At 40.4% G+C, this 16,677-nt stretch overlaps 1 protein-coding gene across 2 annotated transcripts in view; it reads right to left on the minus strand.

The window, feature by feature from the left end:
* LOC306822343 (arf-GAP with coiled-coil, ANK repeat and PH domain-containing protein 3-like) overlaps positions 1 to 16,677 on the minus strand; it is a 48,966-nt gene continuing 32,289 nt past the window's right edge. The window contains exons 5-24 of one of the 2 annotated variants that reach the window (XM_079341305.1): positions 16,592 to 16,650; positions 15,355 to 15,538; positions 15,155 to 15,199; positions 14,955 to 15,050; positions 14,392 to 14,466; positions 13,432 to 13,443; positions 7,865 to 7,977; positions 7,670 to 7,721; positions 7,448 to 7,548; positions 7,124 to 7,235; positions 6,794 to 7,020; positions 6,317 to 6,386; positions 6,055 to 6,149; positions 5,554 to 5,774; positions 5,320 to 5,409; positions 5,126 to 5,218; positions 4,373 to 4,596; positions 3,903 to 4,012; positions 3,419 to 3,529; positions 1 to 2,696 (exon numbers count right to left, since the gene is read on the minus strand). In XM_079341305.1, coding sequence (XP_079197431.1) covers positions 2,549 to 2,696; positions 3,419 to 3,529; positions 3,903 to 4,012; positions 4,373 to 4,596; positions 5,126 to 5,218; positions 5,320 to 5,409; positions 5,554 to 5,774; positions 6,055 to 6,149; positions 6,317 to 6,386; positions 6,794 to 7,020; positions 7,124 to 7,235; positions 7,448 to 7,548; positions 7,670 to 7,721; positions 7,865 to 7,977; positions 13,432 to 13,443; positions 14,392 to 14,466; positions 14,955 to 15,050; positions 15,155 to 15,199; positions 15,355 to 15,538; positions 16,592 to 16,650 — 2,238 coding nt within the window. In that variant the 3' untranslated portion in view covers positions 1 to 2,548. Of the gene's footprint in view, positions 2,697 to 3,418; positions 3,530 to 3,902; positions 4,013 to 4,372; positions 4,597 to 5,125; positions 5,219 to 5,319; positions 5,413 to 5,553; positions 5,775 to 6,054; positions 6,150 to 6,316; positions 6,387 to 6,793; positions 7,021 to 7,123; positions 7,236 to 7,447; positions 7,549 to 7,669; positions 7,722 to 7,864; positions 7,978 to 13,431; positions 13,444 to 14,391; positions 14,467 to 14,954; positions 15,051 to 15,154; positions 15,200 to 15,354; positions 15,539 to 16,591; positions 16,651 to 16,677 lie in introns of both variants that reach the window. The other variant, XM_079341304.1, reaches the window with a different exon arrangement.

Raw genomic sequence — 16,677 nt, forward strand, 5'->3', positions numbered from 1 at the left:
TTAGTTTATCAAGAGTTTCTCCGTTTTATTGTATGTATTTTGTCTACTCTTTTTTTTTTTCCTTGAGTGCTTCTTAAGACAAGGAAGAAAGTATTCCAAAGATATCCAAATGTCAGTGAACAGAAGAACCCCTCCGAGTAATGCAGAGCTGTGTTTTAAATTCTGCCTGACAGGTTGTTTTTGTTGTTGTAAAGAGAGTAAAAGACAAACATAAAACAGATCAGACAGTCAGGATCCATGATTGAAATCAGAGAGGCAGGCAGTTGGCGTTGAGTTAAAATACACAAGTGTACTATTTACAGCATGTTTGCTTGAACAGCATCTTTAACCACTTCTTTGTCAATACACACAATGGACACAACATTTAATACTTTGCCTAGGTGAAGGCCCTGAACAGTTTGGTCACAGTAGCTTCACGTCAACCCCTAGACTGGTTCTACTTGTAGTACACATTGAACTATTGGCAGATTATCACCTGCCATTCCAAAATCTCTCAGGTCTGTCACATTTCTGTAACCTCTTTTTAACATGTGAGTACACCAACAGTGTTTCTACCACTCTGTCACTTCACAAAGTATGGTAAGACTATGCTGTATCTACTCTGAACAGATTCAGTAGAAAAGAAGACGGTGATACTATACAACAATTTCAGACACTTTCCCTTTAACAAGTCTTTGGCAGAGAAAATTAAACCACAACATTGAACAAAAAATAAAAAATAAATAAATGACTGTTTCTGTGGAGAGGAAAAAAATCCAGAATGTGGAAGTCCCCACAGATTTGGTAATTGAATGAAAAAATGGCACAGAGGTGCAAAAAGTAAGTTATATCTGACACCAGAGTGGTGTCATGGTGGTTCATGCTTACTCCACAGGACTGCACTGCACAACATGATCAAACCATAGAAAGATATTTTAATCATGCTCAGAATGCAAACGATACTGAAGCACCTGGGAACGATCCTGGCAAAGCATGCAGGAACACTGCAAGCATTGATCAGCGAAGGAAGCAACCCAAGTGTTGAAACTGTTCTTAACTGTGCCTCTTCTATCTCACCACAGAAAGTGTGACATTGATGAGTATTTACAACTAAATGGAGGCATCATGAGTCACCTTTTATTCCAAAAGCTGTGAATAGAAGAACTGTTTAACGGTGAGATCTTAATCTGGGTTTATACACTCCCTCACTACACCTCCTGCTCTAGTTTGTCACGACTCAGCACGATTTCATCCTTATGAGTAAACAATGATTACAATTCATTCAAAAATGAACTTTTTGAATTGAATTTCCTTAGATAAGCTCGTAAAATGTCTTTCATTGGCGTGCCCTTACGCCAGTAATAATAGCATTGCTTATAGCATTGTAAGGCCATTCCAAAGGGAACATGAAAGCAACACATCTATTATGAGTTCTATTACATGATGTTATCGAGAGACTTCCTGTCATAATTCCCAAATAATGCTTTCAGATTAAAAACACAATCATTTATAGTTATGCAGATGTAAACTGCATTCAAGAATGCATTGCACTGGTCCTCTGGGAAGATTAACATAAATAGACAATAGGTAGACAGACATGACTAGACATTGACAATGCAAAGACTAACTGGATAAAAAATAAACTAAATAATAATACTGTAAATGGGAAAAGTGCACAGTTTCTTTTTTCCTTTACATAATGTATCATAATATCATATGCTTTACCTCGGTCTCTCAGTATTTTCGGATACATGCACTCATTCACTCTTCTCACACTCACTCACTCACTCACTCACTCACTTATAACTAGGTATCTTACAAAGCAGGTGAGGGTTTTTCTCCAAAAGCCCTTCTGTATTCTTGTCACAGTTTTACATTTAATTTCCCCTTTCTGGCACCTCCTTGTACACATTAAACAACCTTGGCTACCTCTACCGCAGCTTGTCAGTCACATTTTTCTTTTACTAATGGAACATTTTAACCTCATGCCACAGCACATACTTTAAAGATTACCCATATATAACTTCTATATATGTATATTTACATCTCTGATTAAGCAGAGATGGGGGGGTTGGTTGGTGTGGGTGGTTATGAGGCGTAGGGGGATTAATCTAACCAGATTCTTCAGAGGTAAGAGGTGTTAGGCAACAGTAACCCAACTCCCCCACACCACATTATGATGTTAGAGTATGACCCTGTTAGCTTAACACCAAAAAGCAGATGTTGTTTTACTGTGCGTGTCATGTAGCATAGCATGGGTGGTGCAGTGTAATGGTAAGCAGAAGCATAGTGGTAATGCAGAAAAATGGCTGCATTGTCAGTAGAGTTAAAAAGGTCCATCAGAGGTCTCCCTATGACACGAGGCACCCCATTAAGAGCGAGTGGGAAGCTCCTCTGTCTGCAGACAGGAATTTGCCCATAAGCCATGATCTACAGAAGTAAGAAACTTGAGATCAGAGTCTAAGGTCAACTTCGTCTACATGGTTATTTAGCTTCCCAGTCGGGAGGAATATTTAAATATTTATATATAGTGAGAGGGAGTACACGCTCTAGGGTACAGAAGTGACCACTAGCACTCCTCTATGTTGAGGCAGATGAATTCCTGGATGCATTTTCTGTACTGCTGCTCAGTGGGGCTGCTGCTGGGGTATTGACCTGGTTGACCCAAAGGAGCCTCCGCCTCCCGCATTTCTTCGTTCATCCGCGCTAGACGCAATCTAGAGGAAAGACGAACGAAGACAGAGGCAGATGGTAAAAAGTGATATAGGAGTGTGTGGGCACATGGGAGGGGGAGATGAGAAAATGAATATTATAAGGGAGAAATGATCATAAAGATTAGAAAAGCGAAATGAAGGGAGTGACAGATGAAGAATGTAGAGGTGGGAGGAGATGGTGAGGGGGATGAGGTCGTCAGAAGGAGAAAGAGAATGCAACAATTAGGAAAAGATTTCAGACTTTACACATACATAAAAAATGTTTACATAGTCGACGTGTAACAGTTCCTTCTTAAGACATTGAAGTTAACTCTTTACCAGAGCATCTATGAGATCATTAATACAAGCTACAGAGAAAATCTAAAAAAGGTTCAATGTTAAGGTACTTTCATCAAGATTTGTGAATGTGTTTTTTTCATTTCATCAGAGTACTTTTAATGTATTATGTGACTGAGGAGTCTATTACTCTAGTTACATTACATTTCATCCAAACTAAAATATTGGATCTTAATTTGAAGACTTGGTAAAAGACAACTCATGTGTCCCAATATATGAACACAAGATACTCTGATGATGAGTGATATGTCTGTATGTCTGGAGCAGGTTTAAACTTGCAGAAGGAAAGCACAAAGTACTTGTAGAGGCATGAATATGTCGCAATTTAGGGACTTTCTTATAAGGACCTAGAGAGTAAACTGGGTATTAGTAAAACTCGGTTCACTTACAGGGTGACGATGTCTGCATTGGCAGCCTGGACGGCGATGCTTAGGGGGTCGTGACCTTGCTCATCCACCTCCGTCTGTGATGCCCCTCTCTTCAGGAAGAGACACACCTGACTGTACAAAACAGGGTGCAAACACAGAGTCAAAAGGTGAATTACTAAGGATTAGGTTAAGAATCACTATTTTAAATGAAACCTTAAATAAACAGATGTTTGTTTGATGATTTGTTCTTAAACGGCTTGTTCCATTAACAATGAAGATCAAGGTTATTGACTCTGAAAAATGCACCAGTGACTAGAATCAGTTGGTGTTGCAGAGATATATGGTAACCTGATCAATCAAAGCTGTGTTATTATTATAAATACCACAGATTGAATGTAGACGTTGAGCACAACAGTTTGTGCCAAATATTTTCATGACGTTCCGACTTGAACATGAATGAATAAGTGACAGAAACCTCCTCATACATCATTTCTTCATTTCTTACCCAGTATGCCCCAGATAGGTGGCGTGGTGCAGAGGTCCTCTGCCCCTCATATCTCTCTGGTTCACATCAGCTCCGTTCTGTAGCAGGAACTCACAGGCGATCAGAGAACCCTGACAGACAGACAGACAGACAGGGTTATTGTTTTATTATCTTATCTTGAAATTACAAATCAGTTTATCAGTTCCTGTTTGTATTGAGTCCTTTGTTTATGAAATGTGTTTCTTCTGTTTATTACCTTGTGCCAAATAAAGCATTAATAACTTAATGGTGATAGCTCTCTGTCTGCTCCATGAAACTTGGCTCAGGCCCTTTCTGCAGATTACTTACTAGTGATTTATAACCCAGGCAGATTCTATCAGTGTCTGAACAATACAAAAACTAATAAGTTAAAAAAAAAGGATCAGTTTTTCCAAGTCAGAAGTTGTTTGTTCCCTTTCTGCATCGAATGTCTGGGGAAATCAGTGTCTCACCCCCATGACAGCCTGAATTAAGGGCGTTTTCCCTTCCTCCTCCTCAGTAGGTGTGTGTACGTCAGCTCCGTGTGCTAAGGCCTCAGCCATGAGCGGCAGGTTGTGAAGGCGGGAGGATCGGTGCAGTAGTGCCCCGGGATGGAGCTCCCTCAGGTCTTCTGGGTCAGAGTGCACTTCTTGTTCGATCTCTACCTCACCACTGGAGGACTCCTCTGACTCCTCTTCTGAAGGCACGTAAAATAACAGGAAGATGGAAAGAGAGGAATCAACCCAAGAGCTTAATATTATATACTTTAAGGACTCTCTAAATTGACGTTGCATCAATAAATTATGAGGTCAAAAACTATCATTTGTATGTTGTATGTTCAGACTACTTCCTTCTTTTACATTATAATTCATAGCAACGAACATTAAGACATATTCTTACAAATAGTTTGATTTTATTTCTTTATTCACGAAGGGGAGTGTGGTCCCATTTTCAAGGATTTGTTAGCAATGAAAAGCAATGTTACTCAATTGTTGTATCAATGATTGGATTTAACTTTACATCCGTGTTGTCTTATTGTTTAAGCTAACATTTAAAAATGTGGGACGGCCATGAGTTTCACATTTTACTCATACAAGGTAGATTTATTTCCGAAGGAAGTGCAGGTAAATATAACAGTTAAGAGTGTAATCACATTGGTTAAAATGGTGAAAAAGTTAGACTGTTATTGTTTTATGACATTGGTATTTTCAACGGTAGGATTTTACCTTCTTCTGTTACACTGTCCACCACTGAGCCAAACACCAGGATGTCTGTGCTGCCATCGGTGCTTCCTCCCAGGCCGCTGTCGCTGCTAAGACCTGCGGGGCCAAGCATCGCCAAGCCACGGACATGTTAGTCATTACAATGCAAATACTGTACTACTCGTACACATACACAAAAGTTGCTGTAGTAGACTTACTGCGAGGACCAGATCCAGTGTCAAAGTATGAAAATAGCGAGTCCAGCTCATCTGGACAGAACAAGGAATCCCGGCGAAACTTTGCTGCAGCTGCTGTCAAGAAAAAAAACAAAAAAACAAGACTTCAGTCTGAGATTCAGGTTACATTATACATGACGTATCATAACTCAAAGGCTGTAACTTTGTGCCTTGTGCTAAATTATGACCACGGAGACGTTCATTCTCTGCACTGACCTGCTGAGAGGTTTGCAGGTGAAGCGCTGCCCGGCTCGTAGCGATGGTATTTCCTGCGGGCTTTGTTAGGGGCTCGTATGGAGCTGTTGTGTCGATGGCACTTCTTCACTGTCCACTGCCGGGACTTTCTTTCACCAGCCACCAAAGCCTCACTCCCACTCATCTTCTTAAGAAAGCGTTTCTCCACATATTTAGACTTTATCCAGGCCTCTTTCTCCTGTCTGAAGGCACATGATGAAAAAGAAACCGGGTTAAACTATTGAAGATAAAATGCATACAGATAATCAAAAGTAGCCTGGATCTGTTTATGCATGACATAGTAGACACTGAAAGAGCTATATAAACCAACTCTATGTTGAAAGGTCTATATAGAAACCATTTAAACCTGGTTGACATGAGTGTGGTGTTCATCTAAAAATATCTTACATTTAAATAAATGGTAGAATAGAGCTTGTTACCCTTTTACAGTAAAACTGGATATAATTGGAGCAAAAGACTGACCTTGAACTGGAAGGTCCAGGTTTTTTCACTCCCAGTTCCTCGCAGGCTCCCTCATATATTTGATTGATCACAGTGTTCCCCAGTTCACACATTAGCTAACAATGTGAAGAAATAAACACAAGACACAGACAGAAAAAAAAAGAAATGAAGAGAGAAAGTAGACAAAGTTTTAGCGATAAGAATTAGAAATGCAACTTTGGTTACAGAAAAGTCTTTGAAAAGGGGATGAGAGGCTGCAAGCAAATGTGCTGAAGAGACGCACCTTAAGCAATTCTGGCTCCCATGAGTCTAACGTCAGTGAGCGCACTTTGGAGCAATGGACTCCTAAACTCCTGAAAGAAATATAGAAGAAAAACTATTTAATGAAGAAAGTTAGCTTGAAGACAAGTTTTGATATATCTACATGATTTTAGCCCCCGAACGCCTGAGGTAGGAGACGTTTTCTGTTTCTCAACACTTATGAGAGTCACAAAGCTGCCCGAGATATGCTTCAAAAATAGTCTCTGTTTTATGGCTTCAATATTCACACTGGAGACTTTGGCTACTATTAACATAACTGTGTCTTCTCTAGTCACTATAGGGCAGATCGTTCTGGAACATCTTAATCAATTGTTATTCCCTTTTTTAAAGTCAAGACAAAAGTCATAAAATGTGTAACTTAATGTGAATGCCATTGATGCACTTCTTGTTTGTCTTTGGCTCTCTGCATAAAATCTCTCCCATCGTTTGCTGTGGTTACCTGTGGATGCCGGAGCACTCGATGCAGAGCAGCACACCCAGGTTAATGGAGGCCCAGCAGGGAGCCGTTTGGCCGCAGTCACAGCAGAGTTCGTTTCCAGGCAGGCTCTGCACCCTCTGAAGGAGACTTTCCCCACCTCCTCCGCGTACTCCCCTGTCGGCCCTCTCCCTGGGCTCGCTGGCCGAGTCGATGCTGCTGGTGGAGGGCGAGGCTGTGCGGTCCAAGCGCTGCGGTTGACAGGTGGACAGATAATTAAGAATTCATGACTTACTTATGAATAGAAATGCAACTCGTTTGGTATCATGTCGCTGTGGCTTAGTGTGCTCATACTTCAATGTAGTAATTGTCGGCTATGTCCTTATAAGCAGAGGCAATGCTGGCCTGCACAGCCTGGATCCAAGCCTGTCGCAGCTTCTCCGACTCAGCCTGCAGCATACAGCTCCTACAGGGAGAGGCATTCCATTGTCAGTCATGAATCATTTAACTACTCTAATCTAGTCTAGTCTACTCTAACGAGTTTTATGTTATTTGGCTGATTATCAGATATCCTCCATCAATTATGTAAGAACTAATTTAAAAATATTTGAAAGACAACATATTGGCAGTCGTTTTGATTTAAGTTACATAACGAAAAACGCATCCACACAAACTTACTTGGTGGGTGAAACCACTTCAAAGCAGAACCTCCTCTCATTATCTTCACTTAGTTTGACTGAGCAAAGCCTCAGGTCCTCCACCACCACTGTCAGAGAGTCCTGAGGTTGGCAGAGAGAGTAGTCTCAATAACTGTACATTAAAGCTTTGAATTGGAAGCTTTACTAAACCGGTTCATCTGCTTATAACTTGTAATTACAAACAAGTCAGTGCACGGCCTACCTTGAGTTTCTTTTGGTAGACCAGCTGGCTGTTTTGGATAGAAAACCACCGCCTTGATGAAAAGAGAAGGTTTTAAGTCAGAAAGAGACGATTAATCATGAACTGAACTTTGTCCTTAAAACACATGCTTTTTTCTAAACACACATTTCCTTTATCTTAGTTGTGAGTTCACTCTATTTGATTTCCTCCTCTTACCTGTTCCAGGTCTTGAATGCATTGCTGGCCCTCTTGAAGAGGTAACCCTCCATGACCACACCGTTGGGTGCGTCCACATTGAATTCCAGCTTGGGGTCATCGTAAGAAAAGTCCTATCGTGAGAAGAAGAGATGGATGTGCAAGATAAATGTGGGGATTCTGCTTCAAATTTGACTTTTGTTTAGAGATATGAACAGACTATAAACAATAAACTGCAAATATCACAAGTTTGTCTTTTATCAGTTCCATCTGAAACTTTGCTGTAGCTCTGTAAAAAAAAATCAAAGTCAAACAGATTGGATGTCATCCCTTAAACTCAATGATCCCCTCTGAGGTCTGTCTTGAACCATTGTCTACAAGCTTATAAGTACAAAGTTCATTACAATCATTGATTGCCTTAATCATTCCTTCTGATACTTGCAGCAAAGAGTTTCCCCTCTCTATTGCTATTCCAATGTAAGAAGTGGGGGACAACATCCTGTCTTCAGTCTAACAACAATTGCAAAGTTGCACCTTGAGCTAATGTGAGATCAAGTCAGGTGACCGTGTGCAGTGTAGGTATAAACGTGGAGGGAGAACGTGCCAGGCAAAACAGAGATAGTACCTTATCAGTGTCACAAACAGTAGCTGCTCTGATACCATACTCACAATAAACCTCTCATTATCTCATCCTCATCTGCTCATAAATGTACCTTTTATCAAACTGTCCACAGGTCAGCTTAAAAAGTCTAGGCTTTCTCATCTGTTTTATCCTCACAGAGTTGTATTTCCCATAAAAGACTTTTAAGGCCAGATATGCCATCTGCTAAGCTAGATGAAGACACAGGGATGAAGATATAGAGGAGAGGAGAGGAGAGGCTGAGGTTAGGTTTCACTATTGTGAAAGAGGCCTTCAGTTTGGGGCAAGATAATACTGGGCATATGGCACATGCACACACACACAATACTGTGTTCTTCTTCATGAAAAACAGACCGTAACACTCTGATACTAACATGTAACCTCTCTGGACTTTTCTTTGATCCACACAATTATTATAATCATCACATTCACTTTTTGATCCTCTGTGCTGCCTTAATGCATTATAAGGGTTATACTTGACTCCTGTGCACTAGTTTTTGGATACTTGACCTATGTATAAATGAAAACATCCAGGGGGAACCAATACAACAGAGGTGTTTACTCTTTAATAATAAATGAGTGATATCTGCACATTCACACCAACAATCATGTCTTCAGTGCCATCCATCTCTCCATACATTATTAAATACCATAATATAAAGATCTACAGCTCTATTGGTTACATTTTCGTCAGAAAAGGGGCACTGACAAAAGAAAATGTAGTCATGATAAAATTCCACTCTCAAAGAAAGAGTGCACAAAGCCATGACAGCAATTACGGAGAAACAGCACTATATATTGTATCCATGGTCACTATAGCATAGTGTCTCAAAAACCAATTCGTGGTCATAACATCATGCCTTTCAAATATTTATGCTGGAGTATCTACAAATGTACAGAAACATGTAGGGCCTACCTAAAAATGTACAAAACCAAACAAAAACAATAGTCCTACCGCTCCTTACCAGTGTATAGTCCAATCTGCCAAATATCTTCATTTTCACCACACTGACATCCAACAGCATCTTACCCAATAAAAGCAGATTAAAATCTAATAATACATACATACAGACAATTTTACAGACAAAACGGCATCCCTTTCAAATCCAACAAGTTAGCACGACAAAACTAAGAGAAATACGCGGACCCCACGCGAGTCCAGGTCAGACTGTCATCAAGCAGCGTGCCTTCACTGGACACCACCTGCCGAGACGCTCGTCCGCGTGGACCCTGCGCGAGCCCTCATTAGCATACAGCTGTCAGGGTCCTCTTGGCCCCGCTGACCCCGCCACGGCTGCCGGAGATCAAACATGTAATGTTTGAGGCAGCACCGCGCCAGCTCCCGCCCACATCAAGAGTTAAGGCTCCCCTGTAGCTTTTCTGAAGCCCGAGGTTTCTTCCTCAGTTTATAGGAGTAGGCTTTCCATCTGTCTGAACGCTATTGCTGCTTAATCAAGCTTGCATTATTGCTCCCCAAGCACCAGACCGGAGACCCCTCTTCCCACCTTAAATCAGCCAGGACCACGTAGGATTGTAGCCCCCATGCAGCTATGTTTACACATTTCCCATAGTTTTTCAGAGGCAGTTTTTAGACGCCGCCTACCAAATAGGGTACGCGTTGGTTGTGGAAATGCAAACAGGATCAGGCTTTACCGAACTAAACTGTACTGATCCATACGGGACCATTTTGTGGAAACGGGGCTAGGTCACAGGCGGCTGATCAGTTGACACAGAACATGGGACCAACCCAATGTATAATGTTGCTGATTTTGTACCCTGGGTGAACAGCACGAGGTAGGTAGAAATTCTTTAAAAAAAACATTACGTTGCACTAAAATATGCCACAAAAAAGTTAACGTGAACAAGCACATATTACTTGCGTATAGATTTGTTAAATCTCAACCGACTCAATATGTTGTTTTATATAGGCTAACTAACCCACTGACTATCGCCTTTTAAAAGCAGTTTCCTCTGTGTATTTGTCCTTCTCTGTTTACCTCACGTTGCCTTGCAAAAAAAAGTCGTGCAGCCAAATCTGGTAACAATGAAGGAGGAGAGAGTGGAGGAGACAATCCCCCTGGGAGACACAATGAAGTCCTGCACACATAAAAGAGTAAAGACTGCTGTGAAAGAGAGAAGAAAGAGGGAGCATCTGATGTGTGGAGTGAGAAAGGGAGTTATAAAAGAGGAGGAGAGAGGTGAGGCAGTTGCAGATTTATAGAAAACAGTAAAAAAAAAAAAAGGAAAGGAAGTGAAAGATTGTAAAAGTCCAGACATAGAAGGATTCACATAATGTGCATGATCCTGTTAAGGTATGACTCTAAATGACACCTAAATAAATATATGCCTATATTATGTTAAATCATATTCATCTTTTTTACAGAGTCTGGGTGATGGAAACAGTCAAAACTCCTTTGGCAGATTTAACATCTAAAGTTTTTTTAAACCATTTTGTTTCTCTCTTTTTTTGTTGATTAATGTTTGGCCTTATTTGAGGGATAGGAGAGTGGATAGACTTGGAAATCAGGGAGAGAGAGAGAGAGAGAGAGAGAGAGAGAGAGAGAGTGTTGGGAGATGTGGGAAAGGAGCCACAGGTTGGATTTAAACCCGGGTCTGCCCTCCTGGAACCGCAGCCTCCATACATGTGGCAGGCACACAACCCACTGTTCCACCAACGCCCCTTAATTCATCATTTTCAATGAAGAGAGCTTATGTACCCATCAATCTGTCTTGATATCTTTTTTACTCAACAATTTGAGTTTTACTCAATAATTTTTCTTTTTTTCCCTCAGGCTTTCTTTGATAAGTGTTTTCTTAGATGCAATAACAAAGTAAAATGGTAGGATACAGATCAGTATTTTTGTCTGTCTTGATTGTTGTAAAACCAAGACCTGTGCCGAACTTCACCATTTTAATTACAAACAATATAACTATAACAAACTGTATAAAAAGGTCATGTAAAAGACTATGACATATGGATTCATAAATTAACAAAAACTCATAAAAGTCTTAATTTAAAATGCACAAAATCTACATTCAGCTGCTACATTTTTCTTCAGTCATTAAGTTATTAGACTTTTGATCAATGAAACAACATTTTTTATCCTTTTTTATATTTTGTAAACTGCTCTCCTCCTTTTTCATCTGTCTCCCTCTTTCTGTTGCCCTCAAATTAAACCAACAACTGTGTTTACATGCCATCTGTTGATTCTGGCTCGAGCTGGCAGGAGGTTGTGAGGTTGAAGCTGGCATCATCCACCATCAGATCTGTACAGTCTCTAGTGACACACTGAACTGTCTGGCTCTGTGATCAAAAACAGTCTGAACTACTGTAGAGAACAGAGGAAGCTGTGCTCAAAGCGTCTTACTTTTAAATTCTTATTGAATTAAATGAACAATTATGCTATTTACCAAATGTCACAAAAGACTGACAGGATCATTATTAGTTTTACATTTTTCAAATATATCTGCTCATATTAAGCAAGCTGTTGCAATTATCATTAAAAGGTGTGAATAAATCTAACACACAACAGTAATGAGTCACTATATGGATAAGATGACTCATAAAAGTGCTGATCCTGAAATAACCCAAGAAAACTGATTGAATAGGAAAAGTAAGAAGTGAGGAACAACTTCAGTTCAATAGATAGATAGATAGATAGATAGATACTTTATTGATCCCGAGGGAAATTCAATATGATAAATCTATATTGAACTCAAATCACGAAGCACCGGAGTAGTAATACATTTAAGAGCTTTAAGAGCATAGTATCACATACCAGGGAAACAAGACATGGTATCCTGAGGTTAAAAAAAATAAAAAATAAAAACAAAGATGTTGATTGGCCAACACAAGCATGAACAGACAAACAACACACAAGTTAGTGCTGGTTAGCATAAAAAGATAATGCTTTGTCAGCCAGGTCACGTACTACATGCACACACATTGTAAAAGAATAAGGCACAGTACTATACACACACAAACACACACACTCTTACTCTATCCAGACAGGTTGACTATTTCCTGTAACAGCAGCCAGCATGAGTCGACCATAAATTGCTCAGTATAGGCTTACATCAAAAGCCTTCTTCTGTTCTACGACGCACACGCACACACACACACACCTACTCATCCACATTTTACAAGGTACTACCATTTGCAACTTTGATTTGATTTGTCAAGGAGTGTTCATACCAGGAAATGTGTGCATTCACTTTTTTTTTTTTTTTTTTTTTTAAGATTTTTTTTTTTGGCCTTTTGCCTTTATTATAGAGGAAAGTGGACAGAGGCGGAATTCAGGGAGAGAGAGTGGGGAGAGACATGCGGGAAAGGAGCCACGGGCTGGACGCGAACCCGGGCCGCCCGTGTGAGGACGGTAGCCTCCATACATGGGGATGTGCACACTGCCCCTGCGCCACCAGCGCCCCCAGGAAATGTGTGCATTCACTTAATCTATGGATGTTCTCAATCAATTTAAGCAGGTCAAAGATGAAACCTGCCTGCAACTGTTAAGCTTTTTTTTTTTCCATGATGTTTGGGTGAAATGTATTTCTCTACACTTAATGTACATTGGTCCACCTTGGCTGTTATAAATGTGCTATATAAATAAAGTCTACTTGACTTGACTTGTTTATGCGAATAAATATGAAAAGACTTTCTCTTTTTTCACACTGCAAGGTTAAAGGCTCTTTGCGTACAGAAAATGGGATGGAGGTTTACAGCAGAGCTCAGATAACGCACATGAATGCCAGAATCAAGAAATCCAATCCTCTTAAAATAAATCTACCTCCACTGCAGGCCAGGTAAACAAACCTTTTTAAAATGCTGTTGTGTTTATCCAGGAAGATTATTACACAATGAAGTAGCCAACTTACTATTTAAAACCTCTGACATTTTAGAAAAAGACTGACATATTTGAGTCAACAGGGAAGGAAAATGTGAACTCACCTGCATTAGAGTCTGGCGAAGGAGTGTGGTCAGATGAGGACAAGACAGGGAGACAGAAAGATAAAAGAGTTCAAATGAAATTACTACTATGAAGTCAAATATGTGAGACATTCCTTTGCATAGTTTGATCTTAATAGAGGGTCCCTCTTGTTTGTGGCATGTGCTCCTTACATCTAAAGTGTGTTCATATTGTTGTATATATCAATCAAAGATACCGTCTAACTAGCCCATTGTTGGCTTTCAGGTTAAATATTTGTGAGCTGCCACTGGGTCAGACACAAAGTCCCATACTGTGTCTGGCAGGTTGCTGGCACTCCGCATCTTAATTTATCTGACGGACTGGCCAAGTTTGGCAATAAAAGTTTTTGGCACCCCTTCAGGTAACAGATGGATGAATGTTGTGCTTCTGTGGATGATTGTGATTGTGGGGCAGGGTGAGGGCTTGAAAAGAACTGTCTTTTATTCAGCCTAGTGACTCCTACATTAATTATGTGTGAGACCTTTATTTTGAGCCTGAAGAAAGACAAACGCCACATCCCTAAACGTGTTTTTGCATTGCTTTAGAGGTTTTCTGTGCCTTTGTGAATTAAAGACAGGAGGTACTGGATGGAATTTATAAAACCAAAGACTAGACAGTGTAAAAAAGACAGATTAAAAATAAATGTTCTAATGCCTGCCTTTTCAAGAGCTTAAAAGAAGCCTGAATTAGGAGGAAGCTATCACGCAAAGTGAGACTAAAAGGAGAAAAATCTAGTTCTGCCCCCTTTTCCGTAACTTTATCAAATAATGTGTTATTCAAGGCAAATCCGATTCACGTGTGTCACTATTCGCTTAGACACAATCAATAGAGACGTTATAGTTACCAAACTGAGGGGGGGGGGGGGGGGGGGGGGGAGGAACAGAAGGAGATATGTGAGGGCAGTGAAGGTGCGAAGTAAAGAGTTTTTGCTACTGTCTCACTCTCTGCTGGATGATGGCGTGTTTGTGCTCCAGCTCTCTCTTCTCCACGGCCGAGTCAATCACCAGCTGATCCAGCTGCACCAAGAAGAAGACAACAGATTCAGTCATAGGCAAACTAAATTCTGTGAGTTAAGTTAAGGGGTAATGTTCATGGAGGTTGTGATACAGGGAAAAAGACTTACTCTTTAAAAACTTTAAAAACAAACCTTTGACAAGACAAAACATGGGTGGAGAACTATTTTATTTTAGGATATGAACTTTGGTTTTGTGTGTTCTTAATGAGCCTAAACCCCTTAAACTAGAATATAATCTGCAGAGTTTCTCTTGAATTGACATGAATTTAACAGAAAACAATACTCAATACAAACAAGACTACAACACCTGTTTACATGCTCAACAATGAAAATAGTTTTGATTATTCAGTGTATGTTATTTGTCCTAAGAAAGTGCAAACAAATACGGAAAAAGTAGCTATACTACACAATTATTGTTTAAAAGTGTGTGTGTGCGTGTGTGTGTGTGTGTGTGTGTGTGTGTGTGTAAATCTTTTTGCTTTAGCTCACCTGTGCAGCCAGTGTTTTCATGTAGGGGTCGATTTCATCCAAGATGTTGTACCCTTGTTGAAACAGAGTGTATTGAGCTCGCATGAAGGACAGCATCTGCAGGAGGCAGAGAAGGATAACAACAGTTTGCTTATAGAAAAACACACAGCAATGTAGAGCTGTCAATCATTAGATAGATGAAGTATGTTTTGGCTACTTACTGCATCTAAGATCTCAAACTTCTTCTTGGCTTGAAGCACATTTATCTGCCAAAATCAAACACAAAAAAAGTATAGATATTAGACTGAATTTTGCAGCATTTGGAGATTCATGTCTATGTAGCATAAGCAACTGTTGAGTGTAAGCGCCATCTACTGGACGACATTGTGAATAACATTGGTAGAAAGTGTCTGTGTTGCACCTGTAGTACATAGTCCAGCGCCAGGTGCCTGAAGGCCTTGCGACTGAGTATGAGAGCCTGTGTAGCCTCCTCAGCCTCATGCACCTTGTTCCTGGGAGCCTGAGCATTCTTCACCTGAGCCAACTCCATGTCCTCACGCACCCGATCAAACTGCTTCTTAGTGTCCTTGAACTTACGCACATCCCTAAAAGAGTGACAAAGAGTTGAGTCAGAATGTAAAAAGACAAAATTGCATGCAGCAAATGATCTAAACATACACATTTTAAACAACACTATCTATCGGTCTTGATGTAGCAGTTTAAGATATTAAAGATGATACCGTAAATTCCGGACTATAAGCCGCTACTTTTTTCTCACACTTCGAGCACTGCGGCTTCTACTCCGGTGCGGCTAATGCATGGATTTTTTATGGGGGACAATGAGCTTCTGCCGCAAAAACATTTGACTTCGTCACGTCGGATCTTAATATCAGTCATTTTGCGCTTCATGCACGCACCCTCATGATGGAAAACACACAGAGAAATACATATGATGCAGCTTTCAAGTTAAAGGCGATCGACCTGGCTGTCAAAGAAGCTAACAGAGCTGCTGCACGTTAAGATGACACTGACAGCGACAACAGAGACTGAGGAAGTGAGTAATAAAGTCATTCTGAGGCAGTGAATGGATGGACTTTTTCTTGTGAAATATATTACGGTCATCTTTTTCATCAGCCGTGTTACAGACACCGTCGGCTAGGCTTCGTATTGTAACGGTTCATGTTGTAAAGTCAGTAGTTGATAATGTGTTCATAATTCCGATTATGTGGAGAGTCAGTGAATGCACCAGCGAGAACGTGTTGAGTGGCTGTATGAGAGAACGCTGGGGGAGAGAGTTGGATTGTTACGGCAAGTTATGTGTTGCTCTCTGCTGTAAACGGCGTGGTCACGGCCGACAGTGATCGGGTTATTAAAAGTTATTATTTGAACGCTCTCGTCGTCCTTTAACGTCCGTACGGACGCTACAGTATTTGCGGATGTTACCGGTAGCCTACGTCTGTGTAAATAGCTCTTGTTATAGCGTGGACACCTGCGGCTTATAATCAAGTGCGGCTTATATATGTACAAATACATTTATTTGCTTATTTTTAGCCGGTGCGGCTTATATCCAGGTGCGCTCAATAGTACGGAATTTACGGTAATTTAATCATTGCACCAGCTCATGTTGCTATTTATAAACTGTGACATGAGATACTCACTCTTTAATGAAGGTGTGGAGCTGCTGCTTGATGGACCTCTGAGCCTGGTCAAACAAAATCTGTGCACAAAGAGAGGGGACAAAGAT

This window comes from Symphodus melops (assembly GCF_947650265.1).
Source record: "Symphodus melops genome assembly, chromosome: 4".
Taxonomy (NCBI): Eukaryota; Metazoa; Chordata; class Actinopteri; order Labriformes; family Labridae; genus Symphodus; species Symphodus melops.